This window comes from Phaethon lepturus, unplaced genomic scaffold, assembly GCF_000687285.1.
Source record: "Phaethon lepturus isolate BGI_N335 unplaced genomic scaffold, ASM68728v1 scaffold4970, whole genome shotgun sequence".
Lineage (NCBI taxonomy): Eukaryota > Metazoa > Chordata > Aves > Phaethontiformes > Phaethontidae > Phaethon > Phaethon lepturus.
In genome coordinates, this window is record NW_010514003.1 from 45558 (window position 1) to 69828 (window position 24271).

General features: G+C 39.2%; 1 protein-coding gene across 1 annotated transcript in view; it reads right to left on the bottom strand.

The window, feature by feature from the left end:
- Positions 1-22949, bottom strand: part of LOC104624327 (nucleolar protein 4-like) — a 37002-nt gene extending 14053 nt beyond the window's left edge. The window contains exon 1 of the mRNA XM_010291672.1: positions 22842-22949. Coding sequence (XP_010289974.1) covers positions 22842-22862 — 21 coding nt within the window. The 5' untranslated portion in view covers positions 22863-22949. The remainder of the gene's footprint in view (positions 1-22841) is intronic.
- Positions 22950-24271: the final 1322 nt, after the last annotated feature.

Here is a 24271-nt window from a genome sequence, read left to right on the forward strand (position 1 = left end):
ATGACTCAGGAGAAGAATATATATTATTAAAAAAATTTTAATATTTAATACAGAACACTGAACCATCAGATAATTAATTCCATAAACAATCAGAATGAGGCCTCTTGGGCACTAATATGAGCTGAGGCAAAGCTCTGCATTTTTAAGGGAGTTGGCCAAACTGGTTTCCTATCCATTTCCTTAAGTAATAATAGACTTAAGCGAAGGGCCAAAACTGCAATGTATTTTTGCCAGGAATTCAACTTTAATATCATTTACCTTTTATCTCCAAAGGTCATTGCTGTCTCTTACAAAAGAAAATGTATTATTTTGTACAAGAAAATATTCATAAGCTATACAGTAAAGTTCTATCTTGGCAACAAAGCTTAAATCATGATCCAAATCTTTAACACTCTCAAGGCTGAGATATTCTGGATCCTTATGTCTAAAACCAGATGATACTTCTTGCCATAGGCTCACTCAGAGCCTCATTTTATTTTCACAAAGATCCGTGAGGGATCTTCTGCAAATTTATCAAGGACTGGACTGTGTTCAAGGAGTGCAGTGCAAATGGGACTAACTTCTATAGCTGAGCAGAGTATCTCAGGGCCTGTCTCCTTATCCTGACTTGTCTGGAACGCACAAGTTTGCTGCCCCTGAATTTAAATGTCCTCCAGAGCCCCTCTAGTCAGTGCACTGAAAACCTAACAGGGAGTTTCTTGCAGAGCTGATGCACTGAGCTTCCAGCAGAGCACAGCAAGCAGAGCCTGGTCAGAGGGCACAGCAAGGGTGCTTGGTGCACCTTGGTGCGTACCAGCCCACATGTCAGAGCATGTGGCCAAGAAGTGGGAGACAGTTCTGGCTTCTTGTTGCAATACACGGTGAAGAGGCGGAAAATTTGGGATGCGAGGTCTTTGCTAGCTGTGGTGAGGTGGGGACCTGAACTCAGAGCTGCCATCTCCTAGCAACTGGGCTCAAAGCACAACGGCGGTGGGAGTCGTATCTGAAGCTGTGCCACTGTGTGGAAAGAAATGCACAATTCATAAGGCCACAGAGACAGCAAACAGAAAAGGGAGCATGACTCAGTTCCCTTTCAGAGAAGTGCTGCCCAGGGAGGCTTCCAGCCCTGCTCCCTTCTGGTGACTCCCTAACATGAAATTCAGAAGCTGCTCTGAGGTTGGCAACCCAAGGCTGGGGCCGGGCTGTCTAAGGGGGGTCTTTGTATCAAAATAATCACAGCCCTGGGTGACACCGTGGCATGCCATGGGCTGGGGTGTGGGGTGTAGCCCAGGCATCCTGGTGGGGAAGGCACTCCCTGGAAGGAGTGAAAGAGGTTGAGGAGGATGCTGAGCCCAGGACTCCTGGTTCTGTGCATGAGCTCTAACCTCTCAGCTGCTATACAAAAGGTGGCTTCCTCCAAATATTACATATGTTTCTAAAGAGCAGACCTATCACCTATACCTAAATGATGAATAAGTTGGCATACATTTCAGACCTACAATCTGGGCCTCATCTAAGTGCTTAACTTGGTGCTTCAGGATGACTAAATGAAGAAGCAGGGCAGGATTTTTCGTGAGCATTTTCTGAGCAGGCTCAGGTGTCAGCCCTACTGGTAGGATTATGAACCATTAGCATGGTCCCAGGAGGTTAGGTGTTACCTCTTACACATTCCCCTGGGATTTAAGCATTTTTCAGGAATGTTTTGTACTTCAAAAGACAAAACTCTGTCCTTTTTCCTTGCAGCCACACTGATGATAAAGAAGCCAGGCTCTCTTTTTTTTTGAGGAGAGAGAACATGAATATCATATTCACTTCTGTATACCTGAGATTTATTCTGCACAGATTAATTCTCTTCTTTCTTTTCATCTTAATTGCCTTTGCTTTTAAACTAATGAAGAAATTAAACAAACACAGTGTTTTTCCAGAACTGAGATTTTTTTAACATTTTGTGTTAGTTGTTCAGCACTTCTTGTTTCCCCCTATATTATGTTTACACTGGAAAGGCTTAATAATTTATTTAAAATGTGATTTTTTAAAAAAAGTGTTACATTCATAATAATCAGTAACAATTAACTATTTATTAATATGTTTGACCTAATTATCTAGAACACACACTGTTGTAATTCATAACAAATTTATAAAACCTGTGAAGTGTTAACTAACCATTTTTAAACTATTTATAATTTACCTTTAATAAGAAGTATGAACAAGATGCAGATAAAACATTAGTCTATCTAGAATTTTACCATCTTCATTTCGTATATGGCAATGGAAATAAGTCATCCTTCTAACAATATTTCTCTTCTGAATTTATTTTGGTGGAGAAGTAATTTAAGTCTTGAGCATATCATCCAGAAAATGATGGAAATCACAGAAATGCAAAAATACCTTTTAGGTACAAAAGCATGATAAAATACAGAGGTATCCGTTCACTTGAAAAAGTGGAAGCATGAAGTACATACTGTGATCCTCAACTTGGTATGTATCAGAGATCCATGTCTCAGTTTATGCCTGGATCTGTACTAGAAGAACACATTTTTTTTCCTTAAAATAGCAGATAGATGTCATATATTTTATGAATTTTTTTAATCACAGAAACAATTAAGTAGCCCTCTAAGGACAGTACATACTAAGAAAAGATTTCATGAACTATTGCACTACCTGTATATTGAAGAAACCCTGCTCTGCTCTGACTGATATTCTGAACAGCTGATGAATAGTTCAAAAGGAAACACCATCCACAGCAACACAGATGCTAGTGCAGAATGTCATGACTGTGGTACGAAGTGAGGCTCACCCAGCTGCCTGTTCCCCATGCCAGAGGCACAGCATACACATTTCTTTTCAAAAAGTCTGTCCTTCATGGAAGCAACTCTAACAATGCCTTTGCGCCTTTCTGTTTCCCATCTCCTTCACCACTACCAAAATAATACAAAAAAAGTAATACTTTGTCAAAATAATAAGCTCCGGGTGAATCAGCGCTACACTGAGGTTTGGGGTTTTTTTATATTCCCATACATACACAAGTGTCAGAAATTCTGTGTATTCCCATTAAGAGAGAGCAGTGCTATTGCCTTGGCTCCACTGTTAACAACAGGCATTACTAGCATGTAAATCCCGAAAAGGAGTGTGTATACAGACCAACTCACATGGGCAATGCCAGTCAGCCATAAAGCTAACAAAATTTCTGCAACAAGAATATAAATGGTAATGTTCCAAAAAACGGCAAAGACGGCGACATGCATTTAATTTACTGCTTTCATGAAATGCAGTGTTCTCCTGACTGACAAATTAACAACTCTGAGAATAACAGCTTTGAACTGCCCCTGTGTCAAGGTGATTTTTTCCCACTCAGTTAGAAAAGAGACAAAAAGGCAAACACAAAAAATGTGCCTCATGTTTCTTGATACTTTCTTTTATAATATGTTAAACTGAAAAATGTGGATTGCTTGTTGTTCTTGTCAATAAACACTTCTCTTAGAATACCACTTTGAGGTTAGGAAAACGCAAATGCAGATTAGTCTTCAAATAGATAGGCAAGCCAGGGACCCTATATTTGCATACGGTCTTCTACTTTTTCAGCATAGGAAAAAAAATTAATTGACATGAAAAAATAAAACATGCTTTCGTGTGCTTCAATTTTAATTTTTTTCTTTAGCCTCAATAGCTTGTAGTATGGCTTTAGAAGAAGGGAGATAATGTTTCATATATCTTTCCCATTTGGAATCCACCAATTTATTTCTATGATTTTTGAATCAAAAGTAAAATAAACAGAAACACATAATGAAACCATGTAGCACTTTTTAAAGCACACCAAAATTAATCCTTACAATACTCCTGCTAGATAGGACTTTTATCACTGCTTTTCAGATGGTGAGATTCTGGCAACAAAGGCAACCTTAAGCTAGCATTACCTAATATGTAAAGCGCTTGAGTTTTGCAACCATAACAACATAAACAGGCTCCTCTTTGTGTAACTTAATTTTTAAAATAATGGGAAGAAACTGAGAAATTCCATGACAGGGCACCCTGCTGAATCTGCAGGGGCTGTGGGGCTGGGAGCTCTCTTCCCATCTCAGCTCCTACACAGAGAAGCAGATGCTAGGGTAAGTGGCCAACATCCTCTGCACAGAGCAGGGCGTTTAAAGGAGGATAAGCCATGGGATTCCTGGCTCCCATTGCAGGGTGCAGAAGGTCTCAGACACCCAGAGATTGCTGCTGTTTCCCCTGCCCATGACCTGATAATGTATATCTTGTGCTCTGTCTCTTCAAACTTGTTTCACACCGTTTTTTCCAAATCCTTGACTCTTCATCCCATTCTCCAATTTCATCTTCTGCCCTCCAACTCCGTTTCTGTCTTCTTGCCTAGCAAATCCTAATCTCTCCTTTCCAGACAAGCCTCTTGCTCCCTGATACCTGAGCAGCTTTAGCAAATCAAGTCCTTTCATTTCCTAATTTGTATTTAATCAGTGTCACATCCACTGATGGTCCCATCTGAGATATTCTCTCCTTCCTCAGACTCCCATCAGTCTCCTAATCCCCCAAATCCCGTTTTACAAGGAGCAAAGCCAGGCAGGGTTTGCCTAAAGCAGCTCCTGTTTTAAACCTACATTATTTTTTGTCAGCCATATTTGACCCCCTTTCACCACTAGTTCTTTAAATTATCTGACCAGTTTCCCTCATACCATCATCAGCCTCAGATACTCGCTTCCTCATGCAACCCAATCTCATAATCTCACTTTCCCTTGTCATCTCTCCTCCTGCCATGATCCACAGCCTCAACACTCTTCCTCTCCTTTCTGCACCAAGATCAGATCCTAGTCACATCCACTGAAATTCAAATAATCTGAGAATTTAGCAACTAAAATATTCTAACTGAGTAAGCATGTGAATCCAGTGGCACATCCTCAGCATAAATGACACCACTATATTGTCAAGACTGAATACAGAGCACTTTTTTTTTTTTTTAAGGAATGGTAAATACATTTAAGGATCAAACTACCCTTGAAGGACAAAATTTTCCTAATTCTTGAAAATGGCTGAAGTTTTCTCTGAAAGATTTCAACAGATGGAAGACATAGAGAATGGTAAATGTAATCCCTGGGGGGTGAAGGTCATGAAGTTACCACCAAACTGCATACCTCCTATTATAATGGGAAGTGTCAAGTTATCTTAATAAGTGATGGCACTACTAACTGCTTGGATGACACACATTGTTCTGACAGAACACTGGATCTTTTCTTAGCTTTAATTACATTAAATTAATTCTCTAGTGTTTGACCTGGCTTTTAATTTTATGACCAATATCCTGGAAGCCTAGACAGCTAACGTTATTTTGGCAAATCACAGTAGACTAAATTTTCCTTTAACTCTACAATAAGGCTGTTGACACAGTGTGCTTAGCAATGATGGAAACAGTATTTCTGCAAATGATGGATGTGAGTTTTCACTTTAGTTTTGGATTCCATTGCCCATTCCATTCCATTGCCCTCTCCAGTTGCTAAGGTTTGTGTTGAGATTACCATCCACTAAATACAACCCGTTCAAGACTAGGGAGGCCTGACAAAAATGAAATAGACCTACATAATTTACTGAGTTTGAAATCCAAACGAAGCTTCACAGTAGTCCTTTGCATTGGCTGACCTTCATATTTAAAGTACTGAATAAAAAGGACATCTTTTAATATTGTAGGAGGTGCTTTTACAGCTGTAATCTATGCATGGAGACAAGGTAAGGTTTGTACAAGGTGGTAATACCTTCTCCTAGACTAGGAGAAGAACAACTGTGCCCAAAAGCTGATCTAATAAAAGATACTGCCTTTCCCAGAAGCTTTATTTCTCTTACAACACAATGAGTAAAGCCAGACTTTCAGCTGAAGTCACCAGAATTTCAGTACTCACAATGAGAAACGTCAAGCATTTGCTACAGGTTCCCTGATGAATTTCTGCACAGAAAAGTTAATTTGTGTGACCTGTTTGCCATGCTGCATCATGCCTTCATAACTCAAAACTATTTTGAATTACATTCTACAAAATTACCAGTCCCTATATTGAGGGATTATTAATCCAATATTAACATCTACCTGAGTTTTCAACTCATGACACCAGACCCACAGCTGAAACCTGAGAATTGAATTCCTAGAATATTTATAGTCTCTTTAGGAAAATATTTAAAACATATCAGACATATTTTATCTGAAGGGCAAAGTTATTCTCTGATACCTTTCCAAGACAGGTATCTGTATTCATATACACATGTATTTTTATACACACATATACACACACACACACATTTGGGTATTTCTCCACCTCTCAGGCTAGTCACAGTATTCTTTAAAATGATGCATCCACTGACAGTCCCATAATCTGTTGTCCAAAATCATCAGGACAGATATATTAAAAAAAATAATTGCATCTCTGGACAGATTTCTTCCCCTTTAAGTTTAGTTGTCCTTCATAAACAGCATTCCAGGTCTTCATCAGAAAATAAGGCACTAGAATTACGGATGAGGTCTATGCACAAGCAGCAGAAAGACCCCTGAGGTTTTCCCCAGAAGTACTAAGAGTAAATTTCAGCAAACTGGGTAAAATAAAACATGAAGTAAAGTTCAAATAATATCACAGAACTCATGCCAGATATTTTTTAGATTGGGAAGTGTTTTGATAATTCAGGGGTGGACTTAGCAGTGAAATCAAGAGGGCCATAATTGCTGTCCTTCGGGCATGCACACTATTTCTCCTCTTGTAAGGAACAGCTGGGGGACTGTACAGCTTTCTATTTCCCACCCTCTGTATTCAGACATAGACCATGTTTTTCTCTATTACTCGCTCTGCATTATTCTCTTCACTTCTACTTACTTAAATCAAGTATATAAAAAACATAAGAAAGCCTGTTCTTATGTGACATACTACTCAATTTGTAGCTCAGCTGGAGCTGGGTATTCCAGCTAAGCTGAACATTCACGCTTTAGCTGTGTCTATCATTGCATCATTACATGGAGAGACATCAGTCTCAGCTTAGGGTTGTCTGGCTCCTGCTCAGAGAAGCAGCTGCCAGGGTAAGCAGCTCTCATCGTCTGCATGGAGCAGGGCATTTAAAAGAAGATAAGCCACAGGATTCTTAGCTGCCATTGCAGGGTCTAGAAGGTGTTCCCTTCTTAGACACCCAGAGATTGCTGCTTTTCCCTTGCCTGAGACTCAGTAGTGCATACCCTGTATTCCACCCTCCTTGCGTCTGTCTATCATCTCATCATTACATGAAGAGCACATCAGCCTCAGTGTGGAATTTTCTGGCATAGATGTAACATTGTATAAAAAAGTGCTCCTAGCATGCAGATGCAACTATATTGAACATGTTACTGCCAGAATTCTAGGTATTAATGATGATTTTGCTGTGAAGTCCAGTATCAAAATGATTTTCATATTTTAAATAAAAAATTATAATTTTTTTAGGTGGTGAGGAAATACTGATATAATCTAATTTGAGCTAAATCAGGTGTAACAGAGAGTCCAGTTAGGCATCTCAACCCCCATTAATGCCAATGGTGATGTGGGAACTTGAAGAGTGTCCATCAAAATGTTAAGTTAGCTGCCAAAAGTTCAAGGACCTCCACACTGTCCTGCTGACACAGGGTATAGAGCAAAGAAAACAAAGCACGGTTGCTTCTGTTTCAGATTAGAAGGGCAGTAGGATCCTTTTTCTTTCAGATTATTAACACTGAAATGAACTCCATCACTGCTGTCACCAGGCATCAAAAATGACATGAGCCAGTGTTCAACAAGAAATGAAAGCACGAGACTGACACAGAAAAAGATCATAAAAATAAAAAGGTGCTATTGTGTAGAAGAGAGAAAAATGAACCTCAGTATTCTTCATTTCTGATAGAATGACACATTATTTATAGACTGGAATGGGTATGTTAACCTTAAATAAAAGGTTAGTGTTTTCGCATTGAGTGTTTGAGCCTTGTTTTTTCACCACTGCCATTTCACCTGCAGAACTCTTTTGGAAGAGGTACTCAGATGGCTGTTGCAAGGAGCTGTTGGAGAATCACTTTGGTTGGAGCAATAGCAAAGCAGAGGGATCATTTTTGATAGCCGTTCATTATCTACTGTGATAACAGAAGAGCAGCATGAGCTTTCAGAGGTCACCAGTGCTGCTGGCTGAACATGGACACATGGATGAGCTATTCCTACAGTTTAGATAGCTGTGCTACAAAGTCACTGGGGAAAGAGAAACTGTGTTCTAAAAGGACCATGTCTCTCTCTGTCCAAATGGCAAAGGATAGCATTTCTCTTTTTCTGTGGTGCTTGAGATAAAAATACTGTTCTTGAATTAAGTTCTAGAAAACTTATTTTTGAATGTGCTTTCCCTGGTGTGCTTTTTCCCATCAGGGACAAAGAATGTTAAAAAGTGTAACTCAATGTAGGAATCACATTTGAGGTGGACTAATGACAGAAAGTGTCCTGCAAGTTAAATTTCTCTATATATACTTCTTGTCTTAGGTTGCAGTTATCATCCTTCATAAGCTATTTCATGTTATATCGGACATGGTCGTGCTCTTTGTTTTTCTAGAGAATTTTAATGTATTTAAAAAATTAGTTAACTAATGGTTTCATCATTATGAATTCAAAGTTGTCTCAACATACAAGACAGGTGCATAGTACAAGACTGTACAGTGCACTGCAGTCTATGCACAGCAACTACTTCCTCAGTGCAATTTTAAATGTGCCCAATGATGGCCAGCAACAGATGACAAACAGTTACAGGCATGTAAGCAACAGAACAACTGGACCTGGTCTGAATAAGTGAATTCTGCCAATTCCTTTGAGATTTGGCAAGAGGCCTTGCAATGGCATCTAAACAGATTGGAGCATTTGGGATGTTCCCTATGATTAATGGGATGAAATTTAATAAGTTGGAATGCAGAATTCTGCACCTAGGACAGGGTAACACCAGGCACAAGTATAAATGGGGAGAGGAGTGGCTGGAGAGCAGCCCTGCAGAAAGGGATCTGGGGGTGTTGAACTGGCTCGATAAGAGTCAGCAGTGTGCCCTGGCAGCCAAGAGGGCAAACTGCAGCCTGGGGTGCACCAAACACAGCGTAACCAGCCGGTCCAGAGAGGGGATTTTCCTGCCGTATTGAGCGGTGGTGCAGCCTCACCTCGAGTACTGTGGGCAGTGCGGGGCCCCACAATTCAAGAATGATGTGAAGGTCCTTGAATGCATCCAGAGGAGGACAACAAAGCTGGTGAAAGGGCTGGCAGGAATGTCCGATGAGGAGCGGCTAAGGACTTCAGGCTTGTCTAGTTTGGAGACAAGGAGGCTGAGGGGTGACCTCATTGCTCTCTGCAGCTTCCTGAGGAGGGGAAGTGGAGAGGGAGATGGTGATCTCTTCTTCCTGGGATCCAGTAACAGGACGGGTGGGAATGGTTCAAAGCTGTGCCAGGGGAGGTTTAGACTGGACATCAGGAAGCATTTCTTTACCGAGAGGCTGGTCAAACGCTGGAACAGGCTTCCTGAAGAGGTGGCTGATGCCCCAAGCCTGTCAGTGTTTAAGACACATTTGGACAATGCCCGTAACAGCATCCTTTAACTTCTGGTCAGCCCTGGAGTGGGCAGACAGCTGGACTAGATGATTGCTGTAGGTTCCTTCTAACAGAAATAGTCTATTCTATTGTATTCTAAAATGAAAACTCCTATGTGTTCACAGCATATTTCACAAAATACATGTGACGTTTACCACGGAGAATGTAGTACAAATTGAGACAATGGGATAAAGGTGCCATGCAAAGAGCAGGAGAGTCTTTAGGGGCACCATTTTCTGCTTTGCAGAGGAACACTAGAGGAGGGGGGCAGGTGGAACTTTCACTCCTCCCCATTGTACCAACAGAGAGGAGAGATTTGTTAGGGCCCAGGCCTCATACAGAATTTCTTCCTCTCAGGATAGGCAGAAAACAAAGGCAGATTTTTATTCTGACTTAAGGAACAGCACAGCATGACCCTTGCCTCAGGCCTTATGATAAGTTAATGATGTAGACATTGTTTCAGTCATCAACCTTGAGAATTCCCACCTCCTCTATTTGCACCTCCCCACCCACTCTCAGCCAACATTTTCCTTCAAAGGAAAGCCTGTTTCCCTTGGGAACTGCATCACCGACTCCTTCAGCCTGCCACAGAGGATGGGACCAGAGAATATGAAAAGATGCTTTCCTCACCTGTGCCACCTCCATAGATCTCACCACTTAAGATAGCCAAAGGCACAGGACCATGGGAGCAGGCTTAGCAAGCCTGCTCCTAAGAGAACTCATTTGGTATGTGTCTGATCCTAAAAGTGAAGCACTGCATAACTCCAGGGCCCAGGACGCACCTGCTGAAATTAGATTAGCTGAAAATCTGAAGAAAATAAAGGTAAAACTTCAGTGGAAATGAAGTACAGGTTATGTTTATTCTTATGTTGCTGCATATGCCCTCTAGTCCTTTCAAAGCCAATTTCTTTGCAGTAGCCAGCACCTTGCAGAACATGGCTGCTGATTTTTTCTGCTTCCTCATTGACAGGCAGTAAAAATGGAGGAGGCTGAACACCCAACCTTTCTTCCAAACAGAAACAACACAAACCGCACGAAAACAATGTCATCTTTTCCCACCCCAAGAGCAGTTTTGCCTGCAGGTAATGATGCTGAATGAATCAATGTATTGCTGAAACTGAAGTATGATGACAAAGGCGTAGCAGTACTTACTGCTGAACTAGAAGGATGCAAAGCGAAAGAAATTCTTCCTTCACGGTGTATTCCTCTCATTCAGAACAAGGCTTCCTATGCCTCAGGCAGCTCCACTTTTATGACCACAATCAAGCATTTTTCTCTGCATTTTTCATACTTATGTGTCCTGTCCTCCAGAAATTATCTCAGTGAGGCACTCCTATAGGGAGAAACGTTTCTGTTTCCCCTTGCCAACATGCCATCTTAGAGTCATTATGATGGGAAACCCTTTCAGCCGGGATAGACCAGCATTATCCCATTCAGTGCAGGAGGACTGTGGCACCAGAGCACCAACAGAGAAAATTTTTAAACTCATGAATCAAATGTTTAGGGAGCATGCAGGGGAAAGTGTGTGGGAGTACTGGAGCAATGCTTGTGCCAGCTTTGCAGATTTATTACTACAATATCATCACGGTCAACGTAATTAAACCTCCCACTATAGGTCTCTCAGTCTACTGCATTACAACTGATATCACTCCCACCACTGACAGCATATTTTCTTGACACAAAACAGCTTTCCATACACCTGCTAGATCTGGGGTATGGAGATGCAACTACTAAAAAAGGCTTTATTGGAAAACTATGTGCTATGATCTGGACTATTAAGTGCTTTTTCCTATTTTACTTCTGCCCCACGCTTTCTTTTAGTATTACATATATTGGAGCGTGTGGCAGGGGGGATGGACCAAAGCACTTTATATTAGATTCTAAATGAAATTCTTCATTTAGAAACAGTAGATGATAGCCTAGGTATGAAGCATTTGAGGTCAACACTGAATTAACTTCCTCAGTTTCAACTAACTAAAAATGTCTGTGTGTTCTGCTTTGAAAACAAAAAAGTAAGTGCACTGGAGATTCCAGCATATTGCCGTATTTACAGTATGGTGTCTCTTCCACAGGTAAATTCTAGTGGGAGTTATAGATAGATAGCTGTCTTAAAAAAAAAAAAAAGTTTTCTTGTCTGCTAGAGAGTGAGCAGTTACTTTTTTGCATGCCTTTAATGACTGTTTCTTGTTTTCTACAGTAGGCTCAGATATTTTAAAGGTACCTGTGTTTGATACATTTGCTTGATGATTATTTTATTTCAAATCTGCCTTAAAACTTGAACTGCATGTTTGAAAACCAAAATTCTTTCTATGAATTCAATACAGGATGTCTGTTTTTGAACACTGCCTCAGGTACAACTTGACTTTTACAGTTTAAAAAAAAAGCCAAAAAGGCTTTAAAAAATAAATGGTATTTTAAAAAAACCCTGACCTCCCTACCCTGTCTCAAACTATGTAGTAGAAAGAAAATGTTTTGATACTGAAGAAGACCTGCTCTAAATTTTTGACAGAACTTGGTGCACATCCTTTAACTTCAGTACAGTGAGGGTTCTGTATTTTAAAAGATTCAGTAGATATGAAGTGATGCTTTGGGGTATGGCCTTTTGATTCCACAATCATCAAACCAGAGTAGCATAAGCCATTGGAAGAAACAATGAAATGAACTTTGACTGGCCTTTGGAGGATGCACTTTCTGATTTGCTTCATTAATGGAGACAGTAAGACTGAAGCTTAATATGAAATACCATGAGTAATAAGCATGAAATTTGTGCACTGCAGTACAAATCTGTTCCCCAAATATTCTCATTTCAGGGGAGGATTGTTTGGCATGATGCCTGGGCTGCTGGCCACAGCCTGTTTGGCTGCCTTGCCCTGTGCCTAGCCTCTTCAGCAGCTGGTGCTGCTCCCAGGCAATGCACTCAGCTCCTGCTCCCACAGCTTATTACATTTTTTTATTTTTTTCTTAGAAAAATATGTTTCTAAATTTAGTTTAGGGACATCAAGCCAGTTGTTGAATCATAAACATGCTCCTGCTACCAAACATAAGTAGTCTGTGCATACATTTCTACATATATTTTCTGCATGGAGAATTGCACTGTTCTAACAGAGGAATACATCTGAACCCACTGTGCAACTGATGCTTTGAATTTAGGAGTAATGTATGATTGCTTAAAGTCTTCTAAATATACTAATTCATTAACCAAAACACGCCACTCTTGAACAGTAAGAGGTTGTACACGCATACTGGGTTTGCATTGACCTCATCAAACTGGCCCAAACTCTGCCTGGTAACAGGGATTTACTCCCCAAAAACATTATTCCCTACCTATGCTGTAGGCAGGAGGGTATATGCAATGAAGTCATTAGCTAAACACAGGAAAGGAAAGACAAAATCATACTTCTAACGTACTTGTCTCTATGCTAGAAACATCTGACAGGCAAGAAAATGCATCACATTTAATATCTTCCTGCCATATGAAAGGGAGGGATAAGTAAAAAGGTCTCTGTTCCTGGCTTTCAACATGGGAGCAGGAAGAACGAGATCCCTGGCTCCAAAACCTCCGTCTTTGGGCCTCAGGAGTTTTTATATCTACATTTCCACCAGCCTTTCCTCTTCTGACTTCTTGACAGGAGATGGATATTAAAGATACAGGGAAGAAGGCTGTTCCGGTCCCTGTTCGTTTACATTCCACCTATGGTAGGAAGGGGGATAAGGTTGTTTAAAAGCTTCTGTTGAAGAAACAACCTGACACTCCATTTCTGAGCATTCAGCTTTATCAACCTCCAGAACAGAAAACTTAACACTGGCATCAATTTTACTTCACATTCAAGATCTTATTGCAGCTCAGGGTGTTTAAAATGTTCTCTGAAATCAGCAGCTTGAAATTCAACCATATATGCTAGCATGAAGAGCCTGGAAAAATAAAGCATTTTCTAATTTAATGATGTCTGTGTTGAGGTGAAAAATTAGCTGCTCACCTTAGGCCCTCACTGTAAATCCAAAGCATGAAATTATTTGCAATCGCATGCCTTGGAGTTATTATTCCCTTCCAATACATATAGCAAATTTGATGTAGGTTGGGCTGGAGCGTGGAGGGAGGGGAGTTGCCCTGTGATACTTGGCAGTCCCTTCCAGCTGCATCTGCTAATAACAGAACACTATCCAACACTGCTGAAATCAGGAATTTTGCCACTGACTTGAAAGGCAGCAGGATTTAAAATTACAATGCATACTGCTTATTTTCTTCCCCTTGACAATATGGCCAGTGCATTCTGGGTAGGAAGCTAAGTTTCCCAATACTAGTACATAATTTGATCTCTTGACAATAATCCACATGCAGCTAAACGGTGCCTGCATAACATTTTGTGCCTCAGTGGTTAAAGCATATCATTTGGAACCACAAAAGCAAAGACCAACTCAGAAGTAAAATAATCATTAGGTGGGGAAATGATGGAAGTGAACAAGGCCTGAAATGTAAACTAGCATGTGGGTATCCAAGGACGATACAGTCATTTTAGTGATCATTTTCAACACAGATAAAAAGGATAAAGTACTGAAGTACAGAAATCACTCTGATCCCTATTAAATATCAAATCACAAAGAGATGCCTCAATACAAAAAACTATTATCAATAAAGCTTCTCTAGCATAAGAGGCATTGAGGTCTCTGCAAGTTAAAGTGACTTTTGCCTTTTGTGGGTTTTGGGATTCCAATTTCTATTTGTTTGCTTTATGTTAAGTGAACTATCTGCTTCCCTTTGCTCTTTTCTATTATCTAAGACTCCACAAGCCTCCCATTCTGAAGTGAAAATCACTCTGAGCTGGAATTTTTCAGGTCTTATGTAAATATACAGCAGAGAGAGGACATGGCCCCATCCCTCTGCACTGCTGCCACTTGTGGTCAGCATGGATGAAATACCTTTTCTTTCCCATCCTCTAGAGCAAATTAGACTCTCTGAAACCCCAGAGGAAGGAACTCCTGATGCTTTCTTCTCCACCTCTAACAAGGATGTATAGTGGATGTGCTTTTCCTATGTACTAAATAGCTGTGGCAAGGACTCCATCTCCCCGAAACAAAAGCACTTTGTGCTTCTTCCTCTTAATTTGCAGCTTTGTGCCACAGAAGCACTGCTTCAGCAGGGCATTCTCCAGCATCCACTGGGAGATATTTTTGCATAACTCCCTTTTCTGTAACCAATATTGTCCAAATCTGTCCTTGATACAAAAACACAGAAACAACAGAATAAAGAGAACATTTAAGAACCCTACAATTTGTGTCTTCCTTTCTCCTGGGAGCTGCAGTACTCATTGATCAGGAAAGAGAACAACATACACACGGGGACACAAATATATATATCTCCTTCTTCCTTCTTTCCTGCTATATGAAGGGTAATACAGGAAATAACTGCTCAGTGTGTCAAGATTTAGAAGGTGTGCATTACTGGCACAGCTGAAACACAAATTCTCTGTCCTCAGATATGAAGGTTTCAAGGTCTCTTCCCCCTCACTGCTGAAAGCCAGATACAGTGATCCTGAAATGGAGGTCCATGCCCTCACTGGAATTCAAATTTTTAATTAGTTTTTTCCAAAACAGTTTTACAATTACCTGTAATTTGTCCACCAGTAATTTCCTTCCTTCTTAACAGAGACACAAGCTGCTCCTGGTCTACAATGGCCAGACATTTTTTTTAGAATAAAACTGTACTTAGAGTCTTTCTTTAGGTCAACCCCCTTGCTACATGCAGGGAAACAGCACCAGAAATTGTATGGAGGGAGATCATTAACATCTCCTTACAAATGTCAATTTCTTTAAAAACGAGTATTTAGGAATTAGATATAAATGGAAGGAAACACAGCAGTGGCGATTTCCAAGCGGCAGTACATGTGCACTTTTATTAATATTCAGATGTATTGCCTTAGCACAGAACCTGTATCCAGTCTGCAACTGGCACTTGTTATCAAGCTGCTCTATTCAGGTTGCTGCTATGACAACTATCCAGAGGCAAATGTCAGGTCAGCTCCCAGCATATGTGTCTAGGCCATAATTGCTTTGTCAGAAACCTAATAGCCACCTACTCCTACTCCTCTAACAGCTAAAAGCAATATTGTTAAAATTACTGAATGCTGCGATATTCTTAACACCCTATTCATTCCTAAAGCAATGAAAACTTTAGATTTGCCTTCCTTTTATCCCCCAAACTAGAATGGGGGTAAAGAATGCGTTTAAAGTGCCTATTTGCAAATTTATGTTCATTTATGTTTCAGTGTAAACCTGGGATCATTAAACTTTCTCTTCCTTGGGAGTTAGACATTATCTTTCACGCTACCGCAATGATTATTGATATTTAATTTGCCTTGTTACAAATCACAGCATGGAAGAGAACCATAGCTGTCATCTTGATGAGAGGTTTCTTAAAAAATGCATTCAGTGTTTATCATAAAGAACTGCTTCACAGCATCATAGTGCATGACAGTTTGTGCACAGTGCATAGACCTGCTCTTATCAACTTGAATAGCTCAAATAATCGAAGACTTTTTTCTATTGAGTTTAGCTTTTGTCATTAAAGAAACTGGTAGCTTCCACAAGACTCAGAAATATAACCTGCACATTTATCCTTAACTTAGATCATATCTTTTAACCTTATGATTAAAAGAAAATTTAACATTTATATTGAGGGAACTTTTTTAATATGCCTAGCAGAGAGTGAAATAATTGAAGCAGAGACAGAGATGAAATAAGTAATACTCTTGCAACTGCAAAGTTGTCTTGCAGCCATCTCCAAATACGATCTCATGTGAAGAATTAGTTAGTCTGCATATAACTGGTTTGTTCATTGAAAGGGAAATTGTCTCCCATGTGCACATGGAGACATACACATATCTGAACAGCTTCTTTGTATTACCTCCCATTTGCCTTGTAGGTAGTGATAAAGAATAGTTGAATTAAATCAAACTAAAAAAATTATGAATTTTACAAGAAAAGTATTATTCTGATGTCTGTGCAGTGAAGGTATGATGACAGCACTTTTGTCAGGCTATACAGTTGTCTGACTTGTTATTTTCAGCTAGTCTGTGGAATGAAAAGAAACTGTCCCCTTTAAATTCACATTTAAAAAAATGAAAATGCAGAAAGCCTTTTTCTTATCATGTATATTCTATAAAGTATTGACTGACAAGCACTCTGTGAAGAGCCTACTAGTTTTAAAAGTACCAGCTCTGGCTGAGAAATGCCTTTGTTAGGATGGGAGATATGTAAGGTAACTTTAATTTTCCTCTGAGCTCTCTTTGGGCTCAACTTGTCTTTTGCTATGTAACTACAAAAGAGTCATACACTGCATGTCCGATTACTTGGGGCTTAAGGATGAAGTGTACAAGCGTACACAGAAGTGTACGTAGCTCACTCCTTTGCCTACCCAAAAAACTCTGCATGCTATGGTTAAACCTTCAATGACATGACTTGCTGAACTGGAGGTCAAATTGCTAAAATAACATGGACTGAGTCCAGAAAAGAATCCAGTTCACTGGCTTCACAGTTATATGTGACCACTACTCTCCTATCTACAAATATAATAATGAATTCTCAAAGGTCCAGATTCCTAACTAGTACAAAACAACATGGTGCCAATGAAGCTACATCAATGTTCTAAACGATCTGTCTAACTATACATGACATGTCCATAAAAAGGTTCATAGACTTCTACAGACATAGTATTCTGTAATTTGGTTCTTTTCCTGCTTTCCCATATTTATCCTCCCTCCTTGCTCCCAGGTGCTTATATTTTGTCTTGATCACCACAAACTTCTTATTTCAATTAGAAGAAAAATAATCATTCATAAATTTTGCAACATGACACCATGCAAAAAGAATCAGTTCTAAACAACAAAACAGTGAAACAAAAGGCAGCTGTTGTGAAAACCATTTTTGTCCAAATAAGGGTGAAAGCATTTTTTTCCTAGTATCATTCTTATTTGCTTTTCCAAAGGAAGATTTCACTTTTTTATCTTCCTTAGTGAAAATGAAGGGGCAGGTTGTCTCACATACTAATGTAGATAAACTACTATTTCCTCTTAGATCTTCCCTTGAAGAATTTTCATTGGTCTTTTTGATTTCAGAGAGGACAGTAACAAGACTAACCCACTGCCACTTTCCACAGAGTGCCATAGCCCAACACTGCTCCAGGCTGGTTTATGATGAGGTTTTATAAAGACTACACCACACACATACCTGTTCAGAAGAAGCAGAGACTGACAACGGTTAAGCTCTTAAAACTAAACTTGCATTTCTGTGACTGACAGCAAGCACAGCCACAGAGCCAGGGCCTCTGCAGCAGCAGCCCACAAAACAGGCATTCCAACCTCTGTTCACTGCCCAGGACAGTAATGACTGGATGACTTTTTCCAGATTTTTCTACTTATTTAACTATTATTCCTTTGCCCAACCAAGGAACAATTTGGTTTGCAAAGTGAAGGACACAAAAAAAGCAGTCATCCTGTTCACCATATGTAATGAATGCATGTAAAAAGGGCTGTATTTTAGGTCTACTTAATTTGTTTCATGACTCCCATGTTGATAGTACAGAACTTCCACTTCAGTGCAACTGCTTCAAACTGAATATTGCTAGAGATGTAATAAGGAGTCAGATAATGCCTCTTTTCTCTCTGAGTGAAGCAAGTCATAGAAGGTTGATCCAATTATTGTTTCTACATTTTTTATCAACTGTGATAAAAAAAGTCCTCAAAATTCAAGACTGGAGTTACCCTTTTCCACTATCCAGACTCAGCAGAGATGATTTGGAGAACAACACGAAAGCTCTGCATTGCCTCTGTACACATTGCCTGATTTGGGCTGTGGAAAGATCAACCAAATCCAGCCCAGTGTCATGACCACTTCACCGTTTGGCAGTACTATCAGTAAACCTATACAATTTCAATATATAAATCTATAAAATTTGTGCAAGGGAATAAATTATTTTTAATATCAGGCAGGACTAAAAAGTGGAAGTGACAGAACTCTTCAGTAAGGTAATAGATACCAAATATGCAACTTCTTGGCACTTAAGCTACAAGCCAACCAACAGAGCTTGATCTCAAGATAATGAAAATGTGCTGAAGTTAAAGAGAGCACTTGAGTAACATCTAACACAGTCAGACAGCCAAAGCATTATAGTCCAAGCTACCATGACCTAGTAAACACATTTATATTCCTTACAGAGAAGTCTCAGAAACTGACAATGCTTCTATTGCTACAGTTTCAAAAACTCCAGGAAGGTACTTGTTTCCCAACAGACATGATTACATTGAGTTTCCCATTATGAAATAAGTGATTGCCTTGAAAAAAACCTAATTGATACCAGTGAGACTAGTTTTCATTAACTTATTTTTAAAATTGAGATAAGAAATACAAAGATCATGTCAGTAGCATTTGAGGCATATAGGTAGAATGATGGCTTTGTCCTGCTTCAGACTTAACTTTATGTCCTGGTTTCAGACAGGATAGAGCTGGCTTTCTTCACAGAAGCTAGTGTGAGACTGTGTTTTGGATTTGGGATGAGAAACTGTTGATAATGTGCTGACGTTTTGGGTTGTTGCTAAGCAGTCAAGGACAGTCCAGCTTCTCGTGCTGGGATGCCAGCAGGAAGGCTGGGGATGCACAGGAAGCTGGAGGGGACACAGCCAGGACAGCTGACCCAGGCTGGCCAACGAGATATTCCATACCATACAGTGTCATGCCCGGTACATAAACTAGAGTTGGCCGGGGGGTGGAAATCGCTGCTTGGGGATGGGCTATCGATCACCAGGTGGTGAGCAATCGCTGTATTGGGCATCACTTGTTCTTCTACAGTCCTTTGTCAGCATTATTATAGTTGTTATCATTGTTTTTTTCCTTCTCTCTTGCTGTCCTATTAAATTGTTTTTATCTCAACCCACGAGTTTTTTCCCAATTCTCTCCCCCGTCCCACTGGGGAAGGGGGGAGTGAGCGAGTGGCTGCATGATGCTTAGTTGCTGGCTGGGGCTAAACCACGACACTTTAGGAGACTTAATAATATCACTAGATCAGGGCTATATTAAGCACTGCAGCTATCAGAAATACTTCTAAAAAATCATTCATAAGATGCACTGTTTGAATGCATGCAGACACACATACACAATTAAAGAGGTTTCTTCTGAAGAAATAATGAATCTGTGCACAGGATTATAAGTGTATAAATCCTACCTTCCATGTTTAATACTTGTGAAAGAAACAGCTAATAGTCATGAGCATAGCCAATACTCTATCTGTTCAAAAGAAACAATGAGCTATTAGACGTTTCCATAGTTTTGACTTTTAAAATTAATACTGGAGGCAAAAACATATTTAGTTTGTGAATTCATATTATTTACTGAAATAATTCAAATTATTTATTCCATTAGGGACATACATGCAACATGCTCAGAACTTCCTGCTCAGGGACCATGGTGTGCCAAGGAGAAGAGGAGAAATGGAGAAGAGGAGAAATGGAGAAGAGGAAAGAGCATAAACAAGACAAGAAAAGGAGTTCAGCAAGCTGTTGAAGTTTTGTCTTAGCTTCAGGATTGAACATAACACTCACTGTGTTCTTAATACATTCACATTTTATAGGTACTATTCTGAAACAGGTGGTGGTGGGGATGCAAATTACATCTCCCTTTGAGGCAGATCACCCCTCTGGAGAATAAAGGGCAGACCTTCACTGTGCTGCGTGCAAGAATAAAGCAGCTTTAATGCAACGCTTCCATTCAGCTCTGAGGGGAAGTGCTGAATGAGTGCTCTTACCAGAGCCTCTTAACAATCTACTTTCCAGGACTATCTAATGCTTGTCCTCCATTAGAAGATCTCTTGATATAATTTATGAAGTGGTAATTTTCATTACCCAAATCTTACTTTGCCTTTCGTCCTCCCAAATTTCTACTGAAGGGTCCTCAAAGCCTGAGTCCACCCATCGGTATAAAGCCCAATTTTGGAAATTTACATTTAAAAAGGAAAAGTAGAGACATGTTAACAAGAAAACAAGGCTTTTTTTTTTTTTTTTTTAGAGCTATGGAACGGTAAACACAACATGCTGAAGTGAACTTTTTCAACCTTACTCTGTTTAAGAAAAAATCCAATGAAAATATTTCATTTTGGATATATGTAAGAAAAGTGAAGAAAATTTAAAAGTAAGTAAAAGGAAAGAATAGGAGGAGAAGAGCCCTTTTACCTATAAGGCACTCTCTCTGGATGTGAGGATACAGGTCCACTTCCCATCTCTGCGCGAGAACCGAGTACAGCAGTGTGTGTTAAATACACCCCTCAGAAATATTCTGGAATGCTTTGCTCTCAGTCTACTTTGTTAGTGTCACAGACTTGCAATAAATAATTAAATTTCAATGGAACTGGGGCTACAACCAAGGTTTTCTACTTCTCTAACGCTTAACTATTCCACCCTTCAGGGTAAATTTCTCACTATAAGTTTTATGAAGCTACCTAACCATATTTTTTTCCAGCCAAACTTATTCAGCAAATCTATCCTGAATTCACAAATAGTTTTGCAAGCACCAAAGCTACATCAACGCAGCTAATTTACTGCTTGCTGAATCAAATGGCTGGTGCTATTTGCAGATGTCTCCACAGTGTTCCCAGAACTCCCTGCCAAGAGGGCAGAGCTGGAGGAAGCAGAACTTAACATCTGTTTTTCATAGGCAGCTTTGCTACTTTAACATCATAATTTTAATTAAGGTGATCAGTTTGGAGCTATTCTGCCTACAGATTTTTAATTCTGCAATGAAAAATAAAGAAATACCTCTCCTCTCAACAATAACTGCTACCAAAAACTCCTGTGATAGTAATACCACAAATAAAATAAATAAAATTCCTATTAATAGGCTTTTTGAGTTCTGTCTATGGTTTTAAAATTGGTTTTGTTTCAACAGCTCTCTGACTCCCTGGAGAGTATTATGGGATTCTCATTTAAATCACTCAAAAACTCTGCCTCACCCTGGCTGGACCAAGGAATTGAGCTACCAGTTTCATGCAATGGAAGTAACCACTGTTTGCACAAGTATTTTCTAGTTCTCCTTGGGGTAAGCACATCAACTTTGTAGCTTTTTTTTTTTTTTTTAATTGTTACTGAAAAATCAGAGAACAAATGAGAGAATATAAAACCTGCACAATCTGAAGGAGCACTACTTCTAAACTAAGCCATACTTAGCATTACAGTGCTTTGACATCCCATGTGATTTGTAAATCTTAAGGCAAATGTACTGCAATAATCAAAATACTAGCAAAAATATAACAGCAAAAAGAAATAGCAATATCCACTCTCAGAACCTAAATGATCAATGCCAGTAGCAGGAATCCTCTATTCAGTTAGGGTATGACCTGGAAGAACTCGATGGACTATGTATAAAAGGAAAATGTTCTTTAAAAAAAATGTTCTTTTCCACAAAAAAAGTTCATCTACCATGACAAAGGCATATTATGGAACAACTGAGATAGATATTACTAAGATTTGACTTCGTGATAATCATAAAGAGAAATAAAGCACAATAGTCTTTGCAATAAGAATCTTAGACATTCACTGTATCTGTCAAGCAACTAAATAATCCTGGAATGAGTTACCAGTTTGATTTAAAAAAACTGAAAGAAAACACACAATTCTCAGCAAATTAAAAGTAATGAAATTCTAACATGCCCTATAATAAGTGAATAATCACATGAGAAAAAATAAAATAAATATTGATCTGAGCTTTAAAAACTTACTAATAAGTTCATTGACAGCATTTTGCTATACATCACAATAACTTTTCTGTTTCAGGCAAATAGGTATTTTCAGAAACTTACACTATTTCACCTTAAATTTACAAATGCATACACATTCTGAAAGAGAATATGTGCACAGATAAACACACTGACTCATGGATACATGCACCATTTCTGTTATTCATGTAAATTATATATACTATATGTTCTGTTTCTGTTAATTCTAGTATGCAGATTACATACTATGCCCTCAAAATCTACAACCCTTAGAAAGCAAATATGCAGCTTCATGCAGCTGGACATTATAAATACACTAGACACCCTCATACAGCTTATGCAAATATAGACAAAGACATGCTTGTGTCTTCACTTAAAGAACTACAGCTTTTGTATTTTAACTATTCTTGCTAGCAAGAAAAGTATAAGGGATTGCACCACCCTTCTGCATGGCATCCTATGTAGATTAGACCAGTGCATTTATAAATATGGATGTGGTAGACCCCCAAACAACACAGTACCTGCTGTCTATCCAACCGCATCCTTTTTGCAGCATTTCTGCTTTCACTCTCACAGGCGGAAGCCAGGATACTCTCTGCAACTGCTGAAGTAAGGTGTGAGGGAATAGGTCGTGACTATGAGAGAAAAAAGAAACACAGAAATTATTTCTAGCATAATCCACGATACCCTTTTTCAAAGCACACAATACCGTCACCTAGGCAGGAAAGTCCGCTCACTGAAATGTAGTTTATACCAAAAAAACAGGGAAATGGAACTTGTAAAGATGAAAAATGAAACTAGTTAGATGTTAAAGCTGCAGCTGATCCATAGATCCATGAGAAGCCCTTTCCCCCCACAGCTCTATTGTCCAGTGTGTTTAGTCTGGCTCATTAAGCTGTACTTTGAACAGACAGTGGCATATTCTCTCTGTTCCAGCAGCACCCTGGCTGTCTGATTCTTGTTAAGAAAACTGAAAGGCTTTTTATCCTGTACAGCATGTGACAGAGATGAGTAGTGGTTTTTTATAGTCATAAAAAACCAAAACAAAAACCCCCAAGTGATAGGGTTGAAACATCACTCAAAACATAACAGATTGTCAGAACATTTCAGAGCAGTCTCAATCTGTAGTATATGAATATTTGCATTCCTTACTGCAACATGACTGATGTTATTAAAATGACTTAAAAAAAAATCTGTTTTTCTTTTGATAATGCCAGCCTTCCAACGATGTAGATATTTTGTGGTTCAACTAGATATGTTAGATATACTAGATACAGATAGTATACCTACATAGATATAGATATACTAGATATATCCCAATTCAAAACCTCTCATTGCTAATTTCATAGTGTTGACATGTTTTAGGTTAAAGGTGCAATGAATCCCAAACAACCAACGGAATGCTAAAATCCGTTAGTTATGAACTCAAATATGGTCTTCCCTACCAGTTCGTTAAGAATATATGCACACCTTTTTTTCCTAATTACATGCAAAACAATCTTTTCGAAAGATAAAGCTCTCAGTAAAACTAATCTTCTTCATTAATATACAAAGATATATCTGAACTACCAAGAAAATAAAGAGAATGGGGATAACAACACAGATACTGATATACATATTAAGCCTATTCCAGAGACTGCAATTTATTGAACCAGTTCTGAACTTCCATAAATTTTCAAAGCTTCATTGAACTCAAAAGTAGTAAGTAAATTTATACCTACTGAGGAACTGGCCATATGTGGGGGGTTTTGGGGGTGTTTGTTTTGTTTTGGGTTTTTGTTGTTGTTGCTTGGGGGTTTTTGTGTGGTATGTTGGTTTTTTTAGAGAGTCATACCTTCTTACTCCCAAAAGCATAAATATGCACCTGCCATGAAATGTCACCGAGTTTTGGAAGCAAGTTTTGAAGTATACCCATTCAGTTCTTAAGACAACCTTAGCACAGATTAATTAT